This window comes from Cotesia glomerata, linkage group LG7 (genome assembly GCF_020080835.1).
Source record: "Cotesia glomerata isolate CgM1 linkage group LG7, MPM_Cglom_v2.3, whole genome shotgun sequence".
Classification (NCBI taxonomy): Eukaryota; Metazoa; Arthropoda; class Insecta; order Hymenoptera; family Braconidae; genus Cotesia; species Cotesia glomerata.
The window spans coordinates 26,888,801-26,913,486 of NC_058164.1; the positions used below are offsets into that span (position 1 = coordinate 26,888,801).

General features: G+C 27.0%; 3 protein-coding genes and 1 long non-coding RNA gene across 23 annotated transcripts in view; 1 reads left to right on the forward strand and 3 right to left on the reverse strand.

Moving 5' to 3' along the window:
* The window catches only part of LOC123269422 (potassium voltage-gated channel subfamily H member 6), a 28,519-nt gene extending 24,554 nt beyond the window's left edge, over positions 1 to 3,965 (reverse strand). For 8 of the 15 annotated variants that reach the window (XM_044735107.1, XM_044735113.1, XM_044735110.1 and 5 more), the window contains exons 1-2: positions 3,652 to 3,963; positions 650 to 880 (exon numbers count right to left, since the gene is read on the reverse strand). In XM_044735107.1, the coding sequence (XP_044591042.1) occupies positions 650 to 880; positions 3,652 to 3,727 (307 nt within the window). In that variant the 5' untranslated portion in view covers positions 3,728 to 3,963. Of the gene's footprint in view, positions 1 to 649; positions 881 to 3,651 lie in introns of all 15 variants that reach the window. The other 7 variants (XM_044735115.1, XM_044735116.1, XM_044735108.1 and 4 more) reach the window with 5 other exon arrangements.
* Positions 3,966 to 6,957: 2,992 nt separating this feature from the next.
* Positions 6,958 to 22,091, forward strand: LOC123269429 (guanine nucleotide-binding protein G(I)/G(S)/G(T) subunit beta-1). Of its 6 annotated transcripts, XM_044735132.1 has the most exons (7): positions 6,958 to 7,396; positions 10,228 to 10,549; positions 10,890 to 11,035; positions 11,086 to 11,596; positions 11,660 to 11,876; positions 12,083 to 12,194; positions 21,748 to 22,091. In XM_044735132.1, exons 2-6 carry the CDS (start codon positions 10,493 to 10,495, stop codon positions 12,187 to 12,189), a joined length of 1,038 nt encoding a protein of 345 aa, XP_044591067.1. In that variant the 5' UTR covers positions 6,958 to 7,396; positions 10,228 to 10,492; the 3' UTR covers positions 12,190 to 12,194; positions 21,748 to 22,091. The 6 variants fall into 6 exon arrangements, with proteins under 6 accessions (XP_044591067.1, XP_044591064.1, XP_044591069.1 ...); XM_044735129.1 differs by lacking the exon at positions 21,748 to 22,091 and having other exon boundaries at positions 12,083 to 12,231; XM_044735134.1 differs by lacking the exon at positions 21,748 to 22,091 and having other exon boundaries at positions 11,101 to 11,596; positions 12,083 to 12,231.
* Positions 14,361 to 17,020, reverse strand: LOC123269428 (dynein axonemal assembly factor 1). The gene is made up of 5 exons (XM_044735128.1): positions 16,357 to 17,020; positions 15,986 to 16,299; positions 15,769 to 15,911; positions 15,507 to 15,670; positions 14,361 to 15,448 (listed from the first exon to the last, which is right to left on the reverse strand). Exons 1-5 carry the CDS (start codon positions 16,695 to 16,697, stop codon positions 15,307 to 15,309), a joined length of 1,104 nt encoding a protein of 367 aa, XP_044591063.1. The 5' UTR covers positions 16,698 to 17,020; the 3' UTR covers positions 14,361 to 15,306.
* LOC123269432 lies at positions 19,301 to 20,878 on the reverse strand. The gene is made up of 3 exons (XR_006510408.1): positions 20,778 to 20,878; positions 20,154 to 20,206; positions 19,301 to 20,074 (listed from the first exon to the last, which is right to left on the reverse strand). It is a non-coding gene; the product is annotated as an uncharacterized LOC123269432 (long non-coding RNA).
* Positions 22,092 to 24,686: the final 2,595 nt, after the last annotated feature.

Sequence of the window (24,686 nt, forward strand, 5' to 3'; positions counted from 1 at the left end):
TGGCTTATAGAGACCGACTTTACTCTGAATAAATAAGTAGCGAGAAAAGCTTGAATGTCGTGTGAGTGAGATTGGGTAAAATGAGATAACGTTATATATACATATATAACATGAATGATTCGAGTTGTCGTCAGATTGTCGTCGGTGTATAGATTGTTTTAGTTTTGGGTGTGATATTGGCTCATTTTTTTTCCCAGATACAAATAATAATAATAATAATAATAATAATATAAAAAAAGTATATTAAAGGGATAAAGGGTCATGGGTCACGTGTAATAACAGACAGTACTGACAAGCAAAGGCAACTTGGACACATATATACACGGATAATAAATTATACAGTGGCTATCGATCTCATCATTCTTAAGGTCACTACGGCTAAATCGTGATGGTTTTTTTTTTTTAAATATTAATATTAAAACAATTATAATTTTTTGATTAATCATAACTGCTGATAATATTTATGTGAATAATTATTTAAATATTTACAACCGGATAATAAAATTTTTTTATTTATTCATCCCATAACCATCAAAGAGATGATGATTATAATGATATTAAAAACTAAACAATACTTTTTTATGCTTAAAAAATAATTACACAATATTTTTATATATTGTAAGTTTTTAAACGAAAAAAAAAAACTCACCGTCTTTTCTGTAATAAAGAATTTCAAAATGTTTTTCAGCGCCTGCAATCAATGCTTCGCGTAATGCAGCAATAGCATGAGGTGAGGTCATTGGTCCATGAAGAAAATCGCAAACGGCTGGTCGTTGCATCACCTCCGCCCTCGAAAATCCGGTAAGCCGGCAAAATCCATCCGAACAATAAATAATGTGACATAGTCCTTGTTGAGCGTTGGCTACCAAAAAACTTCTATCTGTAAATATTAAATACAATTATTTTGTTGTTACTTATATTGACCTATATTTATAGCAAAATTTGTTATAATGTAAATAAAATTTCAAAATAATCAAAATTTATTTTTATATTTTTACAGACTCTGAAAAACTTCCGGTTGAATGGTTGTATGACCTTCGCCCTAAATAATACTGCCAGAACAGCTATTAAATATTTTTGGTAACATAAACCCGTGTAATGTCTGCACACATGCTTTTATTCTAACATTAATTTTTTTTTTTTTTTTTTTTTTTTATTAAAAAATTTTAAGAAAATTTTTTAAATTAAAATTTAAATAATTATTTACAATGAGACCTTGAAAATTTTGTTCTATATTTACTTAAAGAATTATAATACATATATATGAAACGGAAGTATACGTAAGTGAAAGTTCTATGAATTAAATATTTATTTCGTACTAAACGTTATTATATCTTTGTAAAAAAAAAAAAATATAACTTTAAATAAATTTTTGGTTATTAATTTATTTAATAAAATAATTTTCATCAATAAAAAGATATTATTTATAAATTAATTTAAATTTAACGTTAGACGGAGAATCAAAGAAAAATGCAAATCAATTGGATTCTCTGGTTAGTAATATTATATAAAAAAAAAAGTAAACTGACATTATAGTAGAAGTAGCTTAAAAATGAAATTTAAAAAGTTTGGCTTGTTGCCAAACTCATCGTCAGCAGTACACAGGATAAATTTATCGTAGTCGAGCCGCAATGAGCTCGTCGACTGCTCATGAGCTCTTCTACTCATATTCTCATATTTTCATATCACCAACGATATTTCTAATATCTGTATTGGGTTCCATTACATTTTAGAGCTACCTTCCTCTCTATGCAGCCCGTTGGCTATATATTTCATTGTGGTTTTTCGCCACAAAATTGAAAACCTCTATCTCTATCTTTAAAATATCAAAAATAATAATAATAATAATAATAATAAAGCTTAAATTAAAGTGACATGTGAAGATTATTCGTAGATGAAAAAAGGCCATTACCATTATTCTTAAGTCCTGGCACATTTTTGTTTTTTTGTTCTTTACCTCTACCTCTCCAACTTTTTATTTGATGAGGCCCTGAATAAAACGGTCAAAGTCTCGCTAGATTTCAAATTCACGATTATGTATATTATTACTGACACACCGACTCAGGTGTATATTAAACAATTGTTTGTTTTTAATATTATAATACCGATATTGATGATAATAATAATAATAATAATAATGATAAGTGGGTCGTAGATTTGCGGGCAGGGGCGAGCGTGTTGGCGGTTCCGAGGTCACGTATTTGCCACGATGCGGGAAAATCATGCGGACATAGTACTCACCAACGAGGACGAATTTGTACTACCTACTGAAAATATCCTTCCGGTATTGCCCAAAATAGATATCATTATTCATGTTAATCAGCTTTAATATTATGGAAATAATAAACCTTCAGGTATCTATCTATATAATTATTAATTATTATAGCGGCAAAGTCGAAGCCTTAGCCGAGGGATAAAATATTTTATTTTCAGTTTAATAAATGTCGGATTAGAAGCCATTAGTTGAAATTAACATTAAGAAAAGGGATATAAAAAGAAAGAAAGAAAGAGAGAAAGAAAAAAAAAAAGAGGACAATTGTCATTTAGAATATAAATTTTAAGGTATTAGAGTCGGTACATATGTTACGTTAAAACTTGTACGGATGCAGTGAAATCTATCCGTCTGTCTATTTCGATTAGCTTCCGACTAATCCGGATTGTTTTTTTTTTTTATTTTCATATTTCTTTTTATTTAATTGATGTGATTGATAAATTAATTTTAGATAATCAATTCGTGATTTCGCTATTATAATATATTATTATTATTATTATTATTATATAGACGGTGTTGGTACAAAGTAATAATTTATAGTAAGGACTATTTAGATAAATTACAGTTTGTGATATAAATAACGATTATTTTTGTCATTAGAAATTTTATAATCTAACAAGAGAATTACACGGTCAAGGCCACTAAATGTTAATACGGTGTATCAAGATTCATGATAGGTTAAAATTGATTTATATCAACCATACAATTTTTTAAATTATTCCATTCATTTATTTGTATATTTATTGATAATCGATTTTGTCTTTCATGATGTTACTTTTTTTATTAAAAAATATGTTTAAATTTTTACAGGTAATTTATGTTGCGTACGTGTACATAATTTTTCAATTTTATTTTGATGAATTACTGTCAGTAAATATTGTGAAATATTTTTTTTTTTTGACAGTCTAAAATTTCTACAAGTAAGGTAAAAGCCCCAATATATGATCATGTACCAGTATATGATCACTCCATGTATTTGTATATCTATATTCACAAATATAGGTATACAAATACATGGAGTGATCATATACTGGTACATGATCATATATTGGGGCTTTTACCTTAAATGATTTATTTTTAAAGATAATTGTAAATTATTAGTACCTATTTTGTTTTTTCTTTTTAAATTGATTTATCACATGAAAAAATACGATTTCTAGATTTAAATCTAGATTTTTTATAATTAAAATCTAAATTTTATAAATACTCAATAAAATGTGAAAATTATTGTTACTGGGAATTGAAGCTCTAATTTATAGTTATTAAAACTTAAAATTTGAGATATAATAATAAAGTCATTGTAATGTAATAATAATTATTGTTTATAAATAAAAAGGTTAAAGTATAAATTGAAAATAATAAATATAATAATGGGTTACCATGAGTATCAAATTTTCTAATGATGGTTTCGATAATGGTGGTCCTTGGTGCAACGTGGCCCCTTCTGACAGGCATCCCTTATTTTTATGTCCTTTTGGACCACTATTACCTAACAATAACTGGCACTATCAACAACAGTCGTAAACAATAATTGAATATTTAAATATTCAAATATTTAAATATAAATATGAATAACAAGAGTTTCGGCACTACGCACTACCAAAATAAACACTCACTGTCAAGAGTATATAAAAAAGCACAGCACGAATTGAGCATAATAATTACTTATTTACACTTAATAATTAAAATTATTATTTATATTATTATTATTATTATTAATAAATTTAAATTTTTTTATATAAAAGACACGTATATAGAGCAAATAGTTAAAAAGCATTTGCTGAAAAATAAAATTTAATAGCTGAAGGCCGATGTGAATGCGTGTATTCGAAAAAGCGTCGCAGGGAATTTTTAGTATTATCCGTTGCCAAGATTTTTTTTTCCACAAATCTTCTAATAATCAGCTATTTTTTTTCGATAATTAGTAAATAATAATTTTTATCTATTCGACAACCCGTTTATTTTTTATTTAATATTTAATATTTTTTATTTTTCGGTTAGTTTACCTTTACTGTTTAATTCAACTAGTGTAATTTAGTAATTGTCTAATCCGATAGTAATTATTATTAATACGGAAAAATAAATGCACTGTGTGATTGTCGGTTTATTGTAAATATTATTATTTATTTTAGTTGTTATTTTGATCATAAATAATAAATAAAATGTTCAGTCTAGGAATCTAGGACTGTATATGTCGTCTCTTTTACTAGGTTCTGGACCCTTTTGCTTATGAGATTTGATTTATAATCAAGAGAGTTTAAATAAACCTCCACATGTAAATCGATCCACAATGTAGGTTTGTAGTCTTGAAAGATTGAAACGTGATTTAAAATGATGACTTGCCTCGTCATTTTAAGAATTTTTTTTTTCTTTTTTGTTTGTTTGTTGTATATAATCCTCCACTTGTTCGTTGCTTATTTTTTTTATTTTATTTTATTTTTAATTATTTTTATATCTTTTTCTTTAAAATAAAAACCAACAAATTTATAAATTGATACGTGACAAACCTGAGGCACGTGTGGCTTTTTAAATAACAAAGTAACGTTAAGTTAATTAATTAATTATTTTATTTATAAATTTTTTTTATTATTTAGATTCGATGTTCAAGTGACCGCTTGGTCAGCTGTGCATTACTATCGGCAGCCTCTCAGGGGCATGTTTTATTTTTGTACTTGATTTTCAGTACCATCAACAATCAGTTTATTTCCGTTTTTCTTCAACACTTTGTCTCTCATTGTTATTTTATTAATAATTGTAGACTAAAAATAATAATAAACGTAACGAAACGAAACGAAAAAAAAAAAAAACAAAACAAAATGACCACTTAAAAATTTTCACTCAACTGTCGACATATTTTTCTATTAATTTTTTAAGTAATCTATTAATTAATAATAAAAATTTTACTTAAAAAGTTAAGCCGTCAACGTAAGATTATAATGCCGATTATATCGGCTTGACGGCTCAAGTGCGACGACGGAACAGCTAACGCGAATCCTGAGCCCGAGTCTTACTTCGAGTCCTAACTTGCTCTCGTTTGTCTACATATTTTGTGCGTTGCGCGAACAGTTGCGCATGCGTAAAAATACCAACGCAGCCGCAGATTTAAATCCCCCACCGGCGGGAAAAGTAAAAAACAAAAAGTCTAGAGATTAAACAATGAGACAGAAAAAAAAAAAAAAAAAAAAAGAATTTAACAACTTAGATAAAACATTGTAACTTTAACTATTCTATGCTATTAAGAAAAAATAAATACAACATAGTTATATTTTGATAAATTTATATAACAAACAATTAACACGGTTGTTATTTTTATTTAGGTGATAATATTTTGTTAGCCTTTCGGTGAGTTTTCGTTCTGGTAGAAAATAGAAAAAAAAAATTTATGATAGCAGAAAAGTAGAACGGATTTTCGGATTTTAGATAAGTAAAAGCTATAAGTTTTTATGTTCGGAACTATTCTGGATGTTGTAAAAATCTATGAGCTTAAAATCTTTAAAAATTTTTTTGTTATTTGTATACATTAATATTTCAGTTGGTAAAAAACATGATTGATAAGAGTGATACAGCCTTGGATTAAATGTTTAAATGTTTAAATAAATAAATAATAAATAATAATAAATAAATGATATTTGTTGATCAATAATCATATATATGTTTATAGAGACACAAGTGTTGATTTATTGGATATTAATGGCCTCGAATGTTAATGAGGACGATTATTCAGTATAGTTAAAAAGATTTGAGGAACGTGAGCAGTCGTAATCTGGTGTTATATATCTATCTATATATATATAGGTAGAAGAAGGTTTATAATATAATATAATGACGAGGCTTTCAGGAGTTTTAAATTGCATACTAAATGCGACGATGCATTGTAGTGGATTATCGCGTGTTCAGATCGTCAAGTACGATCAGACAGTACCGTCCCTTTAATTTTGCATTCCACACGACATTTCATGAGTTAATTGCATGCTGATGACTGACATTGCTTTCTGTACATACTTACATACATTTATTTATTTATCAATCAATAGTTTAAACTTGCTCTTATTTTATTAATCAGTTAACTTATTTGTCCAACTAAATTTATAATACATCAACACTATTTTTTTTTAATCAAACTTTCATTTTATATTATTTTATATCATCATCTTTTCAATAATCGTGGTTGATAATTTTTTTTCTAATTCTTTTACCTAATAATTTTAATTACTATTATTATTATTATTGTTATTTTATGTCAATTGGGAAGCAATTGTTTGATTGAAAAATACACTTTAATATCCAATATCACTCTTACATTTAATTTGAATTACTTTCATGTGGAATAATTCCTTGTAGTTTTAACTATAATAATATATGAATACATTCAAAATAATTAAAACATAAATCAACCGTCGATAACACTAATATTATCTAAAATATATATATATATAATTAAAATTACTTACTACTAGTTGATAAAAAAGACACAATAAGAAAACAAAAATTTAAATTTACCGCTTAAAAGCTGCGCAGATATCTTCGTTATAAATCGTTTAAACTCGATAAATTTCGGTTTGATTCGTTAACAATCGTGTATCTACGGGGTCCACGGGAGTCCATTCAAGGAGCCCCACCCTGCCGCTCGCCAGCAAGCCGATGTCGTTGGTAAAAGGAGCTCCTAGTATTGAGATTAACTTAAATAAAAAATATTAATAAAAGTATTATATTTAAATAAAACAAAAGTAATTATTTTACGGTGCGCTTAATTGATTAAAATAATAAACAATTGTGCGACGGTAATAATCCCGCGTTCTTTAACTCTATCTATATATAAAACAATTAAGTACTGAAGTATATAAAAAAAAAAAAAAAAAATATAATCATAATAATAATTACCTCCACCTATCGGACACCATCTTAACACGTCTGGTAGACGGTAGACGGTAGACGCGAGCTTTAAGCTGAATAAATCCAATAAATTTAATAAATTTAATAAATAATAAAATACTATAAATTGTGTTTTAAAAAATATTACCGGTGATAAGACTGTTGCTGTTATTACTGTTCTCGCTGCTACTTCTGTTTAAACACCTGACACAGTGTTATATTTATCCTACATGTTTGTGTCATATGTGTTGAGTAAACATATATAAAATTTTTTTTTCATATTATCTAGAGTTTAAAGATATATATATTTACTGTGAGAAAAAAAAAAACAAAAAAAAAAAACATCTTTTCTTAAATTCTGTTGATATGTTTAATATATGACTCGTGCTTGTGTTTTGTTGTAATAATAAATGAACGCAAGCCGCAGTAAAAATCGTTTTTGAAAAAATATCAATAATAATAATAATTAAATAATCAGGTAATTTTTTTTAAATTAAATTATTTTTTTTTTATAGTGATTGTTGGTTGATTAATTGTTTGACAGAGTAAAGGAGAGATTGTGTTTTGGGTGAGTCGTAAAGATGGCGACCATTCTGTCAAATACAGTGTTTTTACGGTGTATCTTTATCAATAGCGTTTAAGATTGAAATTTAACCATGTTACTATTACTGTTTTTATTTTTTATTTATTGATATTCTTTTAATATTATTTTTTCTTTAGTTAATTATTAATTGATTAGATAGTATTGGGTAGATAATAATGATGATCATCAGGTCGTTGGAGGGGTCAGGAGGGGAGGGGGTCACAGATTTGTTTTTGTTGTCAATGAAAAAATTTTATTTCTGCGACCTAATTATTTTATGAGCTGGTATTAAGAATCCCACGTATTTGAATTATTAAATGAAATTAATCTAGTGAGAATACGCACAAGCGTCATCTCTCTTGCGTAATGCGTACGCGCGTGTTTTAAATGCGCACGCGTAACTCTATTTTTTTTTTTTTAATTAATCATTTTTTTTACATAAATAATTTTTTTATTTTAAAAGTAAATTTTTTTCTTTCATCCTAAATGACAATCCCACGATTTCGTCACTTATTTACCAATTAAAGAGAAAAGTTTTTTTTTTTTATTTTTACTAAAATAAGAAAAAAATTTTTTTAATTAATAAAATTAAATCATAAATGAATATTATCCGGTGATTGATACGGAAAATAAATCACCGAGAAAAGTTGAAATTAGGTCAATAAATTTATCCCAAGTATAAAAAATATTTATAACAAAAGAGAAAAATCGGGAATAATTTTTTAGCATCCAGCTCTTTGATCTGATAAACAATCTCTATAAACTTGCATAAAGAATAAGTTTAAAAAAATGCTCGCGACCCGCGTCGACGCAATGAATTTACTTACTCTATTATATGTGTAACGTCAGAGTTTGACGTCATTCATATCGATACAGAAAAATTTTTAGTATAATTAATATTGAAAAGAAAAAAAAATTTTTTACAAGTATGTAATAATGTATACAGCAGGTGTCATCCAACCGTCTTGAGCATCTGCCATCAATGTTTGCTAATTTCCGCGGTAGCCAATACAAATAATCAACCCTAGAATTTTTTTCTTATTATTTTTTATAACTTAAATAAATATTAAAAGAGTTGTAAGAATTGTAGGCTAATGACCCGTAATGTAAGAGCCGAAGCGTAATCAACTGATGAACAAGTATTATCCAGTAGCATCATGTATATATATGTATGGATAAATATACAGTAAAAATCTAGTCTAGGTTCAATATTAGCAACAACCGTTTAAAGTCTTGACAATCCTGCTTAATCGGACGTAATCTCATCGTAAATACTGGGTGTGGTCGTTATTTTTATATATTATTTATTTATTTATTTATTACAATTATTTTATTATTATCATTTGCTTATTTTTTTTTTATAACAATTTCTTTTGTTTATTAATAAATATATATAGATTGTATGTCTATAATTCAAATGTATTTATTTTTTAAATTAGTAAGGAAAAAAAGAAATGAATAAAAAAATAAAAACGAGACAATAGAGAACTTGGACGACCGCAGTAGTCTCGAGTGGGGCGTTGAGCTGTTTCCCTCATCGATTTCGAGTCGTACAACCCGAGCCAGTACGCAACCGACGTCACTCTTCCTCTTCATCCACCTCCACCTCCACCACCACCACCACCACCACCAAAGTCACTTTTTTTTTCTTCTTAGCACTCCCTCCATAGGCATATTCTCTGGTTCATTCTCTTCCTCGTGTGCTTCCGTCGTTCCTCATTGTTAATTCCAATAAACCGATTTAAATGTGTTGCTAATATTTTTATATTTTACAAAAAATTAAATATTGGATTACATACTTACATCTTTTAATTTTTACATATATTTAAATGAATCAATCATGTGGATTTTACATAACTCACCTAAAATATTCAATAAAATTTAACTATTAAGTTTTTTATTATCATTTTTGAGTAATAATAAAAAGTGTGTCCGGTTCTGAGGGCGTGCTAATTGACGTCAAGAGGTTAGTTATGAAGAGGTGGAAATGATATCGTGACGATACGAGGTGTCCAGTAAGTGACAATTTTATGTGAGAAATAAAAAAAAAAAATATTAATATTAATTATTATATTTATCGTTCTATAATTACACAATTCTCACTTTTAAAAGTTTTTTTTTGGAAACGCATTCGCAAAATTTTTAAAAATACTTAAATTTCTTAAAAGAGACTTTGATTTTTTTATTTTTGATAGTTAATAATAACAACAACTGCAACATATATTAGCAAAAGAAAGAGAGAGTGGGCGTGGACCTTATAAAGGTTCTGTTCTTACTAGGTCACGGACGTAGGCTTGTGGCAATTCGCCATATAATTTTAAAGAATCAACAGGTTATTGCTTGGAAAAAAAAAAAATCCACTGGACGATTGCCCAAAAATCTTATAATTTTATTATCTGTTATAAAATAAATAACAATACATTTATTTTCATTATACTATAATTATTATTATCATCATAAGATATCGAATACATTTGCTATTTTTTTTTTTTTTTTACAGGGGCGGAAAAGGCTGAAAAAGTGGTAGCTGGTAACGACTTCGGCTGGCGTCAGCAGGTGACTGTGTTGGAGAAATTACAGACAGAAGAATATTAACTGGCAAAGGAAAAGAGGACGCCAGCCGTTTAGAATAAACAGGCTTTAATTTATTGGAGCTTCCGAAGAAGATAAACTAAAATAAAAGCACGACAAGAAGAAGAAGAAGAAAAATAATTTAAAAAACTTATTTTGGTGAATTTAATCAGAAAAAAAAAAAAAAAAACAACATGAATGAATTAGATAGCCTTCGCCAGGAGGCGGAAACTTTGAAAAATGCTATTCGAGTAAGTTGGTAAATTTATTAATTTTAGTTTTTATATCATTGAAAAATGTTAGGGTAAAGAGGGAGCTTGTAGTAGGGCGCGGCATAAAACACTGATCAATACCACCATCATCCCTCTTCGTTTTCGTATTCTTGTATTCTTGTATTCTTGTGCTTTTGTGCTTTTGTGCTTTTGTGAGTTATTACAACTCTGATATATCATACTAGTACCGGCGACACTTGATTGTTGTAAAAAAAAAAAAAAATTAAACAATGAATATCACTTTTAAATTAACATTATTACTGTTAAAGCTAATCTATTTTTAAAAATAAATAGGCATTAAATAATAAAAATTTTTTAGGATGCAAGAAAAGTGGCGTGTGACACAAGTTTGGTCCAAGCAACAGCAGGAATGGAACCAATTGGTCGAATACAAATGCGAACAAGACGTACGTTACGTGGTCACTTGGCAAAAATCTACGCTATGCATTGGGGAAGTGATTCAAGGTATGTATTAATCAACTCTCTACAAGTTTTAATATCAATAATAATAATAGCAATTACACCAACAGGAATTTGGTATCAGCATCCCAGGATGGTAAATTAATTGTTTGGGACAGTTATACCACGAATAAGGTCCACGCAATTCCACTTAGGTCATCCTGGGTAATGACCTGCGCGTACGCTCCTTCTGGAAGCTATGTTGCTTGCGGAGGTCTTGACAACATTTGCTCTATATACAGTCTGAAAACTCGAGAGGGTAACGTACGTGTTAGCCGTGAGCTACCTGGACACACCGGATATTTATCCTGTTGTCGATTTATCGATGATAATCAAATAGTCACCAGTTCTGGAGACATGTCTTGTGCACTCTGGGACATAGAAACTGGCCAACAGTGCACATCTTTTATTGGTCATACCGGGGATGTAATGTCATTATCATTAGCACCAGACATGAGAACTTTTGTTTCTGGTGCTTGTGACGCTAGCGCTAAATTATGGGATATACGTGAAGGTTCCTGCAAACAAACTTTCCCTGGTCATGAAAGTGATATAAATGCCGTTACGGTAATTAATAATATTTATTTATTATTAAAAGTTTCTGTTAAATAATATTTATATATTTTTTAGTTTTTCCCCAATGGTTATGCATTTGCTACTGGATCTGATGATGCAACTTGCAGACTTTTTGATATACGTGCTGATCAAGAATTAGCAATGTACAGTCACGATAACATTATTTGTGGTATTACAAGTGTAGCATTTAGCAAAAGTGGTAGACTTTTGTTAGCTGGTTACGATGATTTTAATTGTAATGTTTGGGATTCTATGAAAAGTGAACGTGCAGGTAGTCATTTTTATATCAATTATTTTTTTATTAATTATCTTGAGAAGTGAATTATTTATATTTATTAGTCCTTCTCAATTACACTAACAAAAATAATAAACTAATTATATATTGTTTATTATATTTTTAAAATATAAATTATTTTTCTTAGTGTATATTTAATACAATTAAATAGGATTTTATTGAATAATATTTTTAAAATTCAGGAATACTTGCGGGGCATGATAATCGTGTTTCTTGTCTTGGAGTAACCGAGGATGGAATGGCAGTGGCAACGGGATCATGGGACTCATTTTTACGTATTTGGAATTAGAATTTGTGAGTTTTTAATTAATTCAAGTATATAAAAGAAAAAGAACAAACAAACAAAAAAAAAAAAAAAAAAAAAAAAAGAAAAAAGAAAAAAAAAGTGTAAACAGAACCAACAGTATCAGTTCGTCTGCATGTGCCGCTGGAAAAAAGCTCTATAAGTCACTGGATTTTGTTGGTATTAACATTTATTTAATAGATAATAAATCAATTTTTTGTGTTCAATACACACGTGACTTAAGGATAAAAATATTAAATATATATATATATATATATATTATATATATACATAATATTAACAAATATACTGTTCTCGAATAATCTCGAAATGTTGTTGGCAATATCCGTATCGATTAAAAACGTCTTAACGTTTAATAAATCGAGAGCACTTTAAATCACGCAACCTCGCGCACATACGATCACACAAAATAACAAAACAATAAAATATATTAATTAAAAACATTCATTTTTACAATAAATATTAATAATATTAATACTATGATTACTATTAATTACGGTGTTAATTATTTTAATATGTTATTTATTTTGTATAGACCTTTGCCATAAGCTAAATCTTTAACAAAAATAGTCCAGATAATAATAAATTCATATTAATAATTAAATAGAAAAAAATAAATCATACTAAACTTTGACATTTTTTTAAAATTCATTATTTTTTTTTTTTCCCCACTATTTACAGTTATAATTAATGAAATAGGACTCGAAAATTTATTTTTAGTGACTGCATTTAAAATAATAATAATGTAAGTTATTAATTAATAAGTAACTAATAATAATAAATTAGTATGTAAGGTATTTAATTATTTACGACAGGGGCTAGATAATTTGAAATCAATCTTAAATTTTAAAATTATAAATAAACTTTGTTAAAATAATTTTAATTACAAGATTGTAATTCGGTCAATTTACTCCTGCGTTTTTCAATCAAATCTTGCCTTTCCGTAATTAAGATCATATTGTTATTATTATGTAAACAATAAATAATTTATCTATATAATAATAATAATAATAATAATTAAAAATAATATTAATAATAATAATAATAATAATAACTGCAAAAGCACAAGTATGATCTGCGATTTTTTGTATCTAGATCTTGTAAACCCTTTTGTACTAACGCGTTATCCGCGAGCTTCATTCACATTTGGTCCTTTAATTTATCATTTAACTAAGTAATGTTTATTAAAATTTGAGTAAAAATTACTAAATTTATAAATCTAGTCATAGTAAAAATAAAAAGAAAAAAAAAGTGAAAAAGATAAATAAACAAACTTGTTATTTAATTAAATACCTTTTACTTTTTTTTTTTTTTTTTATTTAATTAAGTAAAATTTTTATTAATTGAGTCCTATTTCATTGACTAACGCACCAAGTAATTATATATCACACATATTTATACGCCAAATATTTATTTATTTTTTTCTAAAATTGCAAAATGACGCTCGACGTCAGTAACAACTGCCTCTTTCGAGTTTAAAATTTCAAGCAAACGATTTTTAAAAAAATTACCGAATACGAAAAAATATGAATGAGTTAAGCGAATGAGGAGTACAAGCCAAAAAAATAATTAATGTGTATATTAACTAACAAAATAATAATATAAATAATAATAATAATAATAATAATAATGATGTATGGAGGGTACGTGTCTTTACTGTTAAACGGTAGATAGACAAGACGGTTTCAACAATTTTTTATATAACATTTAAACTATTATTATATACGTATTATACGGGATTATCAGCTACTATAGTTAACGGACAAACATTATCGATTATAAATGAATATTTAATAATTGATATTTAACGCTTGATTTATCTAAAGTGGTACAACACTATAATAACAATCTACATATGTAATAATTTTCTTGCTTTTTTAAATTTTTTAACCCCAAGTACTGCATTTTAAACTGACAAGATTAGGTTTTTCAAGGATTTGATACTGAATTAAATTTTTAGTTTTTTATTTATTTATTATCAATTATATAAGTATAAACATTATAATTTACTTAAAAATATAAGCTTGGTAATAATAATAATCTAATAATATATTAAATAAACAATATCAAATTGATCCAATCAAGAGCGATAAAATAAAAAATGACAAAGGGGTGTAGTAATTATAGGTCTATCATTTTGTTAATAATAATAATAATAATAATAATAATTAAATGGTCCAAGTGAATAAAACTCGCGCTTTAATTTCTTTTTGTTAGTTTGTTATTTTAATTTAAACTTTAATTAATATATTATTAATGAGAAAAAAATAATAAATAAATAAAATAGAATGAGCGTGATATTACACGAATAATTTTGTCTACGGCTTTTAATATTCACAAAACAAGCCAATTAAGTGGATGATAATTATAATAATAATTAAATATATACAAATAGTAATATATGGACGCAATAATTACGACAGCGTCAGCGCCCATTGCATAAAAAAAAAAAACTTTTCTTATCTCTTTAGTATGAATGGGAAACAATTAACTTGTACCGTGTTTTAATAATAATAATAATAATAATAATATTAAAATAAGTAACGTATAAATTTCTGATACTGGCGAAATTATTTATATTCATTCATCATTGGCGTTGTAATCTCAAATTAACAACAATTATAAATTATTATTTTTATTATTGTTTATTATAGTGATGATAATAATAATAATAATAATAATGATAATAAGTTAATAACCTTATCATTACTTCACCGAGGCTCATTCATTGCCATCAAACGTCAGTATATTTAATGTGAATGTGGATAATGAAAAAAAAAAAAAAAAAAAAATAATAATAATAATAATAATAATAACAATAATGTATGTAGGTATTTAAAGAAAAATAATAATAATATGAATAATAATTATAATTGTTTGATTTATTTTGTGTTACCTTGACCTCTGAAAATTTTGGTTAAAGTTTATTAGTTGGTTGTGTGAATTTTAGTTGATTATTTTAATAATTAAAAAAAAAAAATTTACCTTTTTTTTAATTATATTTGTGTTTTACCAAATCATAATTAATTTATAAATAATCAAAGAAATTTTATTAATTGAAATTATTTCGGAAGATAGATAATAAACATTACTTGCCAAGTTTTAATTGTTTAATTGAAAAAAATTTTTTTCTTCAATACTTTTAATATTAATTAAAGCACATATACTATTTGTTAATTTTTTGTGCTCCTCTTTAGTCAACCGTTGACGTTCTTGATTTTCTTGTTGAGCACCCCCGCGTTCCCTAAGTCAAATAAATATTTATGAATATTTATTAAAATGTAAATTTAAAAAATAAATACCAAGCTAGTGCACAGGCTCTGTCGATGGGAAATACCGGACGGTCGTCAAGATAACAAAGATTTTTACATTTTAAAATGATTAGTTTACGGTAGGGCTTAATGGTTCTTACAACCGGATTTCCCATTAATGTCAGTACTCGTAAAGATTTCATAGCGCTAAAAATCTAGATAAAAAAAAAAAATAATAATTTTGAATCTGTGTCAATTTATTTTTTACACAAATCATTATTATTATTATTTAAATGTGTAGGTAGATGCATACCTCAATAACTTCTGGTGACTCGATTTGATTATGCGACACGTCAACAACTGACAGTGAATTAATATATTTCAGATGGTCAATATCTTCAACGCTCTTGAGATAATTGTAGGATAAGTTTAAGGTATTGAGAACTTTTAGACAATCTATAAATAATTTTATAATTTTATAAATAGGTAAGAAATACTTTTAAGTATTTTTATTGAAATATTATACTTGCCTAAATTTTCAATTTTTTTTATAGTATTGTGAGCTAAATTTAGCGTATCAAGCTCCGTAAGATGTTCAAGATTTTCAATTCTACTGATTAAATTATGATGTAAATAGAGAGATTTTAATTTAGCTTGATTACTGAGATTAGCGATTTCCCGTATTCCATTATTCTCCAGCCACAGGCACTTAAGACCCGTGTATTTGCTCAGATTTTCAATGTATGAAAATCCTTTATAATGGAGATAGAGGACGTCATTGAGATGAGGCGTAACATATAAACCCTCTTTTTTACAGTGATTTTTTATTAAATTTTCTGTCATCCTTAAATCAAAATTTTATTATAAACATTAACGATTTATATTAATACACAATAATTACCTCATTCCATGTTCTTTTTCGTTGAATTGATAAACTTTATCTTTTATTATTTTATTATTATCATCCGAAATATGTTGATCAAAACAATAATTATTTTTTATTATTTCTCCAATAAGCTCAGGAGCTTTATCATTTATTTCACCATCAATGTTTTTGCTGATAAACTCTTTATTATTATTATTAATAATAATTTTTACTTGAGAATTATTTTTGTCAATACTTTTTTCGACGTTGGTAAAACTTTTTATATCAATTAAATTATCTTGTTTATAAACTTTTTCAAGATCATCAAGATCTATTTGGTCGAGCGATTGTAAATCAAGAGCACCATTGGTTTCCATTTAAAAAGTCTTTTAACTGCTGACAAAATCTACTTTTACTCAAACAACCAACTCATCAAAGTCTAATTTGTTATAAAAAAATAATAATAGTAGTGATGGTTTGTCCAAATAAATAAAATAAATATTGACCGTAAACAAGTGACAATGCCGATACGAGTCAGACTACAAGCAAGTCGCGAGTCTTGTCATGGTAACCGCGAATCGCGTGTTTGGTCGATATATAACAAGAGTGAAACAGAGAAATAGAGGAATCATTTTTATTTAATTTTTCTTGATTTTAAATTTTACTTACACTGATTGTCGTTTTTTTTTTCGTTTTTTTTTTTCTTCGTCAAAATCAAAATCAAAATCAAAAAAAATATATGCTGAAATTACAAAGTAAAATGTGTAACTTAAAATAAAAGTAAAATAAAAAAAAAAAATTTTTTTATCAATTTCATGGTCAAACGATGAACTAGAGACAATTCAAATGTTAAAATAAAAAATTCAATATTTAAATGTAATTCATCTTTTCGGGCGCTCTGTTCACGTGACTTGCAAACTTTTTTTGTAAAATAAAAGAGATACAAAGATACAATAAAAAAGGAAAAGAAGAAGAAGAAAAAAAAATAAAAATAATGATTAATTCTCCGTTGGAGGGCACCTACGCTGAATTTGCTATTCAAAAAGCAGTCTCAAGTCTCTTAAAATTTTTTTTATTTTTTTATCCTTCAGTTTCAGCATTCGCAATCGATAGACTATCCAATGCGTCTTCAATTACATAATGCATTACAAATTATCGTATCTTTTAAATTTTTATTTGTATATTTGTATAATCCCTGTTCTTTATTATATCAGCTTTTTTTATTTTTTATATTATATAAAATCAGATGGCAAGTTTAAATAATAAAATTTAAAGATGCTCTTCCGGGTAAATATTCTTGTGAAATATTAAACTTCATTTATGAGACAAATCTGGAGGTCACGGTCACTACTATACGGCTCGCTTAAATGCAAATTCATTTTTGTCGATCGAATTTATTTAAAGCCAACTTTTGTATCATCATTATTATTATTGACTTAATATAATTTCTATTATAATATATATAAGGATATAATTCACCTAAAAAATTAACATAAGTTGAAAATATTTTATTTCGCATTAAATTAAAAATTGAATTTTTTTTTTTTTTTTAATATTCCTGGAAAAAAAAAAAAAAAAAAAAAAAATTAACAAACTTTTATTTTTTATTAAGATTATTATATAATATAATCCTATATTATAAAAAAGTTTGGAAAATCCAAAAGTGCACGCCTCATAACGCTCATTCATTTTTTAAGAAAAAATAAATTGTGTAACTGATAAAAAAAAAGAAAATTTTTTTTTTTTTTTTTTTTTTTTTTTTTTTTTATTGTTTCCAGATGTACAGTTATTTTAATAACTCTGTTACATTTTACAATTGTTTATATCCTCAACCTGTATTTCCTGCTTTATTATCGAATTTCCTGCTTTTATTTTTGCGGCTGTGGTCCGACTTGTGCTTTCTGTACCGTATTTACCCTGCACCTTGCCTCTCAGGCTGTTGGAACAGAATCATGGGGAAACCACAGAGAAAACCCATGATAGTACAGTTGGAGCTGGGCTAAGTCTACAGTGATTGATAAGAAACTCTTCTTTATCGACCACTGAAGCATTAGGCCCTTCTCCTAGTGTACAGAGATCCCTCGCGCTAGCCAACGCTGACTAGAGCGGTCACTCATTCAAGTTGTTGCTTAAAATGGGTGATCGCTCAAGTCAGATGTGTGCCGCCCGGCTATCTCTGCCACGTTCAGAGGCTGGCAACTTAACGCACATATTTTTATCTATAATCACTGAAAAATATTGGTGCGTGCCGGGATCGAACCCGGGTCCCACTCTTTCGAAAAGCGGGCACCGAGCCGACTAGGCTATTGCCAACCCATAAAAAAAAAAAAAAAAAAAAAAAAAAAAAAAAAATTATAATTAAGTAATTTCTTACAGAGTATTTTTTTTTTTTTTTTTAAATATCAGCGCCCTTTTTTCTTGTTATATGCGCACGCAGTCTAAAAAAATCTAGCTTTATCAAGTGGCGTCATAGTTTTCGCGTGACAAATAAGAAAAATTCGTTTGTCTTTGTACGGTTATATCATAATAAATTTTAATAAAAATTCAATTTAAAAAAACAAAATACGTAAACTAGGCTACTGATATGAAATACGGACCCAGTTCATCGCATTCGTAAACTAATAAAAAAAGTTCGGTCTTGAAATATCAATTTGTTCGGGAGTAATCATTGGTACATCCAAAATGGGGTGACATCTGGACGTCCACGTAAAATTTTTTTCAAAACGTTTTTTTTTTTTTTTTTTTTTTTCAAAATAGCTACATGAAATGATTTTAGAAAGTAAAAGATGGTTTAATTTAAGTGTTTTCTCCGTGTACATCTACTTATATTATTGTATAAGTGTAATATGGTTGTGATAGAGACATTTAAAGATCACAAAATTGCTTGACCTTGACGAGTCGAGTATAAAGCACAACCTCACGCGCTTCGCGCTATGAGGCGTGCAATAGATGAAAGTCTTGAAGTTAGTCAAAGGTTGAAACTCGCAAAAAACGGGCCACGATTCATTATTGGTTAAAATTTAGGCGCGCTATTCAAATTTCTAGTCACCAGTTGATTTAAAATCTAGGATGGTAGGTTATATTTAATAAGTATTTTATTTTACAAGCAAACAAGTAATACTTTCACATGACACATTCACACAATTTATACGTCTGAGTTGTTTGTAAACAAATTGAAAAGTAGAACAGATAATCGGTATCTAAATATCTGAAAAACATCAAATTTTTTTAGTAAGCTTTTTAAAAAAATTTTACTAAAAACTCGAGCATTATAGATAGCTATTTTGGATTTACTCAAACGAATATTATTTTGGAATTTTTTCGGTTAAAAAAAAATAAATTAGCAATGTAAAAAGTTCTCCAACACTTGATATGATATTGATCTTCTTTGAGCCTTGAGTCTCGACAGGCACCAAGTGGCTAAATGTCTACTCGGTCCAGGACAGGCATCAGGACAAGCTTAAATTCTGACTAAGAATAGCGGTACTTTCCTTTTGTTTTCATAAATTTTTATCGGTCAATTATATATATATATATATATATAAACATGTATACATCTTTAAACGTAGATCCTTGATCCTTTCATATACATTATTTTGGTTTTGGTAGCTGGTCACTTACTGGTCGGTAGTCGCGCGTGGCTGGTACACTTTTCGATATTTTGTTTTATTTATCCTTTTACGTTAAACGCATATGCTTTAATTTCTGGAGCATCAAGCTCGACCTCATTTAACAGATCTGTCATTTATTTAGTCTGAAAATTATTTATTTGTATTTTACTAATCAATTAAAAACTAAAAATTATTATAATATATATTTATTTATTTACATACTTTCGCGATTTACAGACACGCGCTGAAGAAAGTTATGTAGACAAGTTTTTTTCCTGATAATAGATTTAAAAGTATTGTATTTTTTTTTTTTTTTTTTTTTTTTTTTTTTTAATTATTTAATTGATTAATTTATTTAGTAATGTAATTTGTAATTTGATATTTTGATCTGGTATGGGGTATTAGCGTTGCTAATCCGATTTTAATTTTAACGAATCTTTTACCTCTAAACTTTTACCACGTAACAGGATTATGTAATTTTTTTTTCTCAAGGCAAAACTCTACTCGGTACTCGAGACTCGAGACTCGAGACTCGAGACACGAGACACGACACTCGATACTAGAATGATATTTAAAATCAGGAGGATAATTAATTAGGGGCCAACATAATTAAAAGTAGGAACGGTTGTTTAGGATACATATAGGTGTCGAAAGAGTTGTATTATGAAAGAGTTTGCGGAATTAACCAACTAGATTAGACTCCTTGGCCTTGATTTTTCATTCAACTGGTATATATATTTTATTTATCAAGTCTATTAAGTCGGCTAGATACTTATTTTATAACTATATCCTATTTTTTCACCTGAATTCAACTGTTATATAACTGTCATATATGATAACACTTACATTTCCAAATATATCAAAAGCTATACTATGACTATGACTCACAATTAGTATTTAATTTTTAACTAAAAGCATAACACAAAGTTGTCCTCTGTTCTCACATAGTGACTAGTGACTAGTGACGAGACACAAGACTCGATACAATGCGAAATGATAACAAAAGGTTCATTAATAATTCATTCAGGGACACTAAATTGACCTATAAATATTCAGACAGCCCTAAAATGATTTAACTGATTTTGTATGTAGCTGGTGCAACAATCCGGTCAGCAAGTCACCACCCAATACGCTATTCTGATCACTGATCACTGATCAATCATCAGATATGTCTTCCATCTTACACTCTAATTTTTTTTTTTTTCCTTAAATTTTTTCTTCTTTTTACAAAACACCAGTGTACCTGCTGGGAAAATTTTTATAAAATTATTCCATGACTTTAATTTACATCCAGACAATTTTATTCATGTATCCCAATTCAAATTATAATTCAATACCATCGCATCAACATAGATCCTTATCACTTATCAGGTTTATTTTTTTCCCATTACTCTCACTTTAAACAATGTCACTTTTTTTTTCTTCCTCTTCTTCTTCTTCTTCCATTTTAACTACCTACAATAATAATTGATAAATTTTAAAATAATAACAATAAAATGTTATTATTATAAAAGTGATGTAAATAGACTGTGTACTAATTTTAAGACTTTGTAATTCAATTTCGTTGTTATTTAATCCAGATAATTTAAATAATTTATTACAATTAATTATTTATTGAGTGACGGCGGCCTCTATAAACTAACGCAGATTTCGTTATCTAATCGATAATAAAAAAAAAAAATATAATATACAGGATGTTTTTTTTTTTATTTATTTATTTATATTTGTATTTTTATATTAATTTAATGGTAATAGCAGGATCAAAATGTAAATTTTTGATAAGAGGTAAATTATGGGTTTTGTTGGGTAATTGCAGAGGCAAAGAAAATGAAATAAACATACGACATTCATTGATGGACAGGGACGATCTGGCGAGAAGACGAAAAGACGAAAAGACGAAAAAATGAAAAAATGAAAAAATGAAAAAACAAGAGACAAAGACTTGTCGTCATGTTAAACGACTGCAATATCTCGAGCTTGAATCATAAAATTTTAAATGCAACGAGATATACTATGTACAACCACGATATATGCGATGCAGATGGGTATGCATATTATACTTGTTTGAATTATTATACTATAAAAGTACATACTGTCTATTTTTCGTCTAATGTATTGACGGAAGTCATACATATATTACAATTTTATGCATATGATGTTATCACTAACAATATAAGTCGAGATAAATCTGATAAATCGGTTCAATTGATCAATCGATCACTATGTTTTTAGGTTAAAAAATAAATAACAAAAATTTATTCGAAAAGTTTTAATTTATTAAATTAATTATAATTATTTATACAATGCCTTTCAATGATTCGTACCGGTAAAGAATTTTACGGAAAATGGAAACATCAAAATTTGGCCAACTCTAAATAAAGAAATCACTAAGTAAAAAATTTATATAAATATTATATTAGAAATAATAAAAAAATTATTTGTCTAAATAAGGATAATTCAAAATTTCGATAACAATAAATGTAGTAATGTAAAAATTTAGTCACCAAAAAAATTGGAATTATTTTTAAAAAGATAAGCATAAAATTATAAAATTTAAAAATAAGATATCTATATGAAATTCGACAAATAATAAAAACAAACAAGTGAAATGACAGATATTTAAAAAAATGGAGAAGAATAAATTTAGACAAGTCAATAAAAAGACAATTGAAAATTTAGAAATATAAAAAAAATTGACAGTTTTATTAATTATTCGTAAACTTAAAAAATAGCCATATCTAAATATAGACCAGTAAATTTAGATATATGTTTAATTTTGGACATCTCTAAATATTTAAAAATATAAATTTTTACAATTGATAACAAAGACGATTAAAAACATAGTAATCATAAAAAATAAGTACTAAGAAATTTAAAATACAAAAGATAGCTAAAAATTAATTAATTTTCCTGTGTGACCGCTGCCCCAGGAAGTTGTAAAGTTATTTGCGATCGATTGTCTTTTAATTTAAAAAATCCACAGAGACTTTGCTTTTAATCTTGGTGAAAAATATTTTCGAGGACCCAGAATTGCCAACAGCTCCTGTGACCGCTGCCCTAGGAGGTTGTAAAGTTATTTCCGTTCGATTGTCCTGTCATTTTGAAAACATACCAAGATTTTGCTTTTAATCTTGGTAAAAAATAATTACGTAAACCCAAAACTGCCAACAGCTCCTGTGACCGCTGTTCCAAGAAGTTGTAGGTTATTTTTGATCGATTGTCTTTTAGACAATCTCTTTTAATAGACAGAGTAAAATCTCTGTTGGTTTTTAAAATTACAGGAAAATCGATCGCAAATAACTTAACAACTTCCTAGGGCAGCGGTCACAGGAGCTGTTGGTAGTTTCGGGTCTACATAAATATTTTTTTACCAAGATTAAAAGCAAAATCTTGGTGTGTTTTAAAAATAACAGGACAATTGATCGCAAATAACTTAATAACTTCCTGGAGCAGCGGTCACACAGGAAAATTAATTAATTTTTAGCTATCTTTTGTATTTTAAATTTCTTAATACTTATTTTTTATGATTACTATGTTTTTAATCGTCTTTGTTATCAATTGTAAAAATTTATATTTGTAAATATTTAGAGATGTCCAAAATTAAACATATATCTAAATTTACTGGTCTATATTTAGATATGGCTATTTTTTAAGTTTACGAATAATTAATAAAACTGTCAATTTTTTTATATTTCTAAATTTTCAATTGTCTTTTTATTGACTTTTCTAAATTTATTATTCTCTATTTTTTTAAATATCTGTAATATCTGTAATAAATTTTATAATTTTATGCTTATCTTTTTTAAAATAATTCCAATTTTTTTGGTAACTAAATTTTTACATTACTACCTTTATTATTATCGAAATTTTGAATTATCCTTATTAAGACAAATAATTTTTTTATTATTTCTAATATAATATTTATATAAATTTTTTACTTAGTGATTTCTTTATTTAGAGTTGACCAAATTTTGATGTTTCCATTTTTCGTAAAATTCTTTACCGGTACGAATCATTGAAAGGCATAGTACGTCAACAATCTTTTTTATTTTCTTTTTGTTTTGATAGTAAAAAAATTAAAAAAAAAAAATCGTTAAAACGTGTTTAACTAGATCAGGCACGTTTAGATCAAGTTGTTTGTAGTTGTTTGTGTCAGAAGACATTAATAATAGCTATGTTAATCTACTACACTCTGCGTCAATTGGTAATCAAAATTACAAACAACTTAAAAAATATACATCTGTCTTAAATTTATATTTATATTGAATACCTTTTTTAAGTTATAAATATAATATCTACGCCTTTTTTACTATTATTTATTATTTTATAATGTTGTTATTGCCGCTCAATTTTACCGTTAGCATATTCAGGGTTAGTGACCCGATTTTATTATTTTGTTATTTTCAATAATCTTAATAATTTTATTCAAAAATTACTCTAAACAAAAAAACGTATTTATATTTATTTTTATCGATTAATTTCTCAGACTCTGAAAAATACAACAAATTACTTTTAAAAAAAATATTATTAAATTACAGGTATATATTGTTAATAATATTGTCTCAAGATTAACGATCAAAAGAAAGAAAAACATAAAATTAAGAGTAAAAAAACGTAAATAATAATAATCGTTGGTCGATCGTCGGTCAAGGCCGGCTGGGAAGTTGCTCGGTACCGGAGTTTTGTTAATATCTATATGATGACCAGCGAAAGGGGGACTTTCTTATAATATATATATATATATTTGAGACGTAA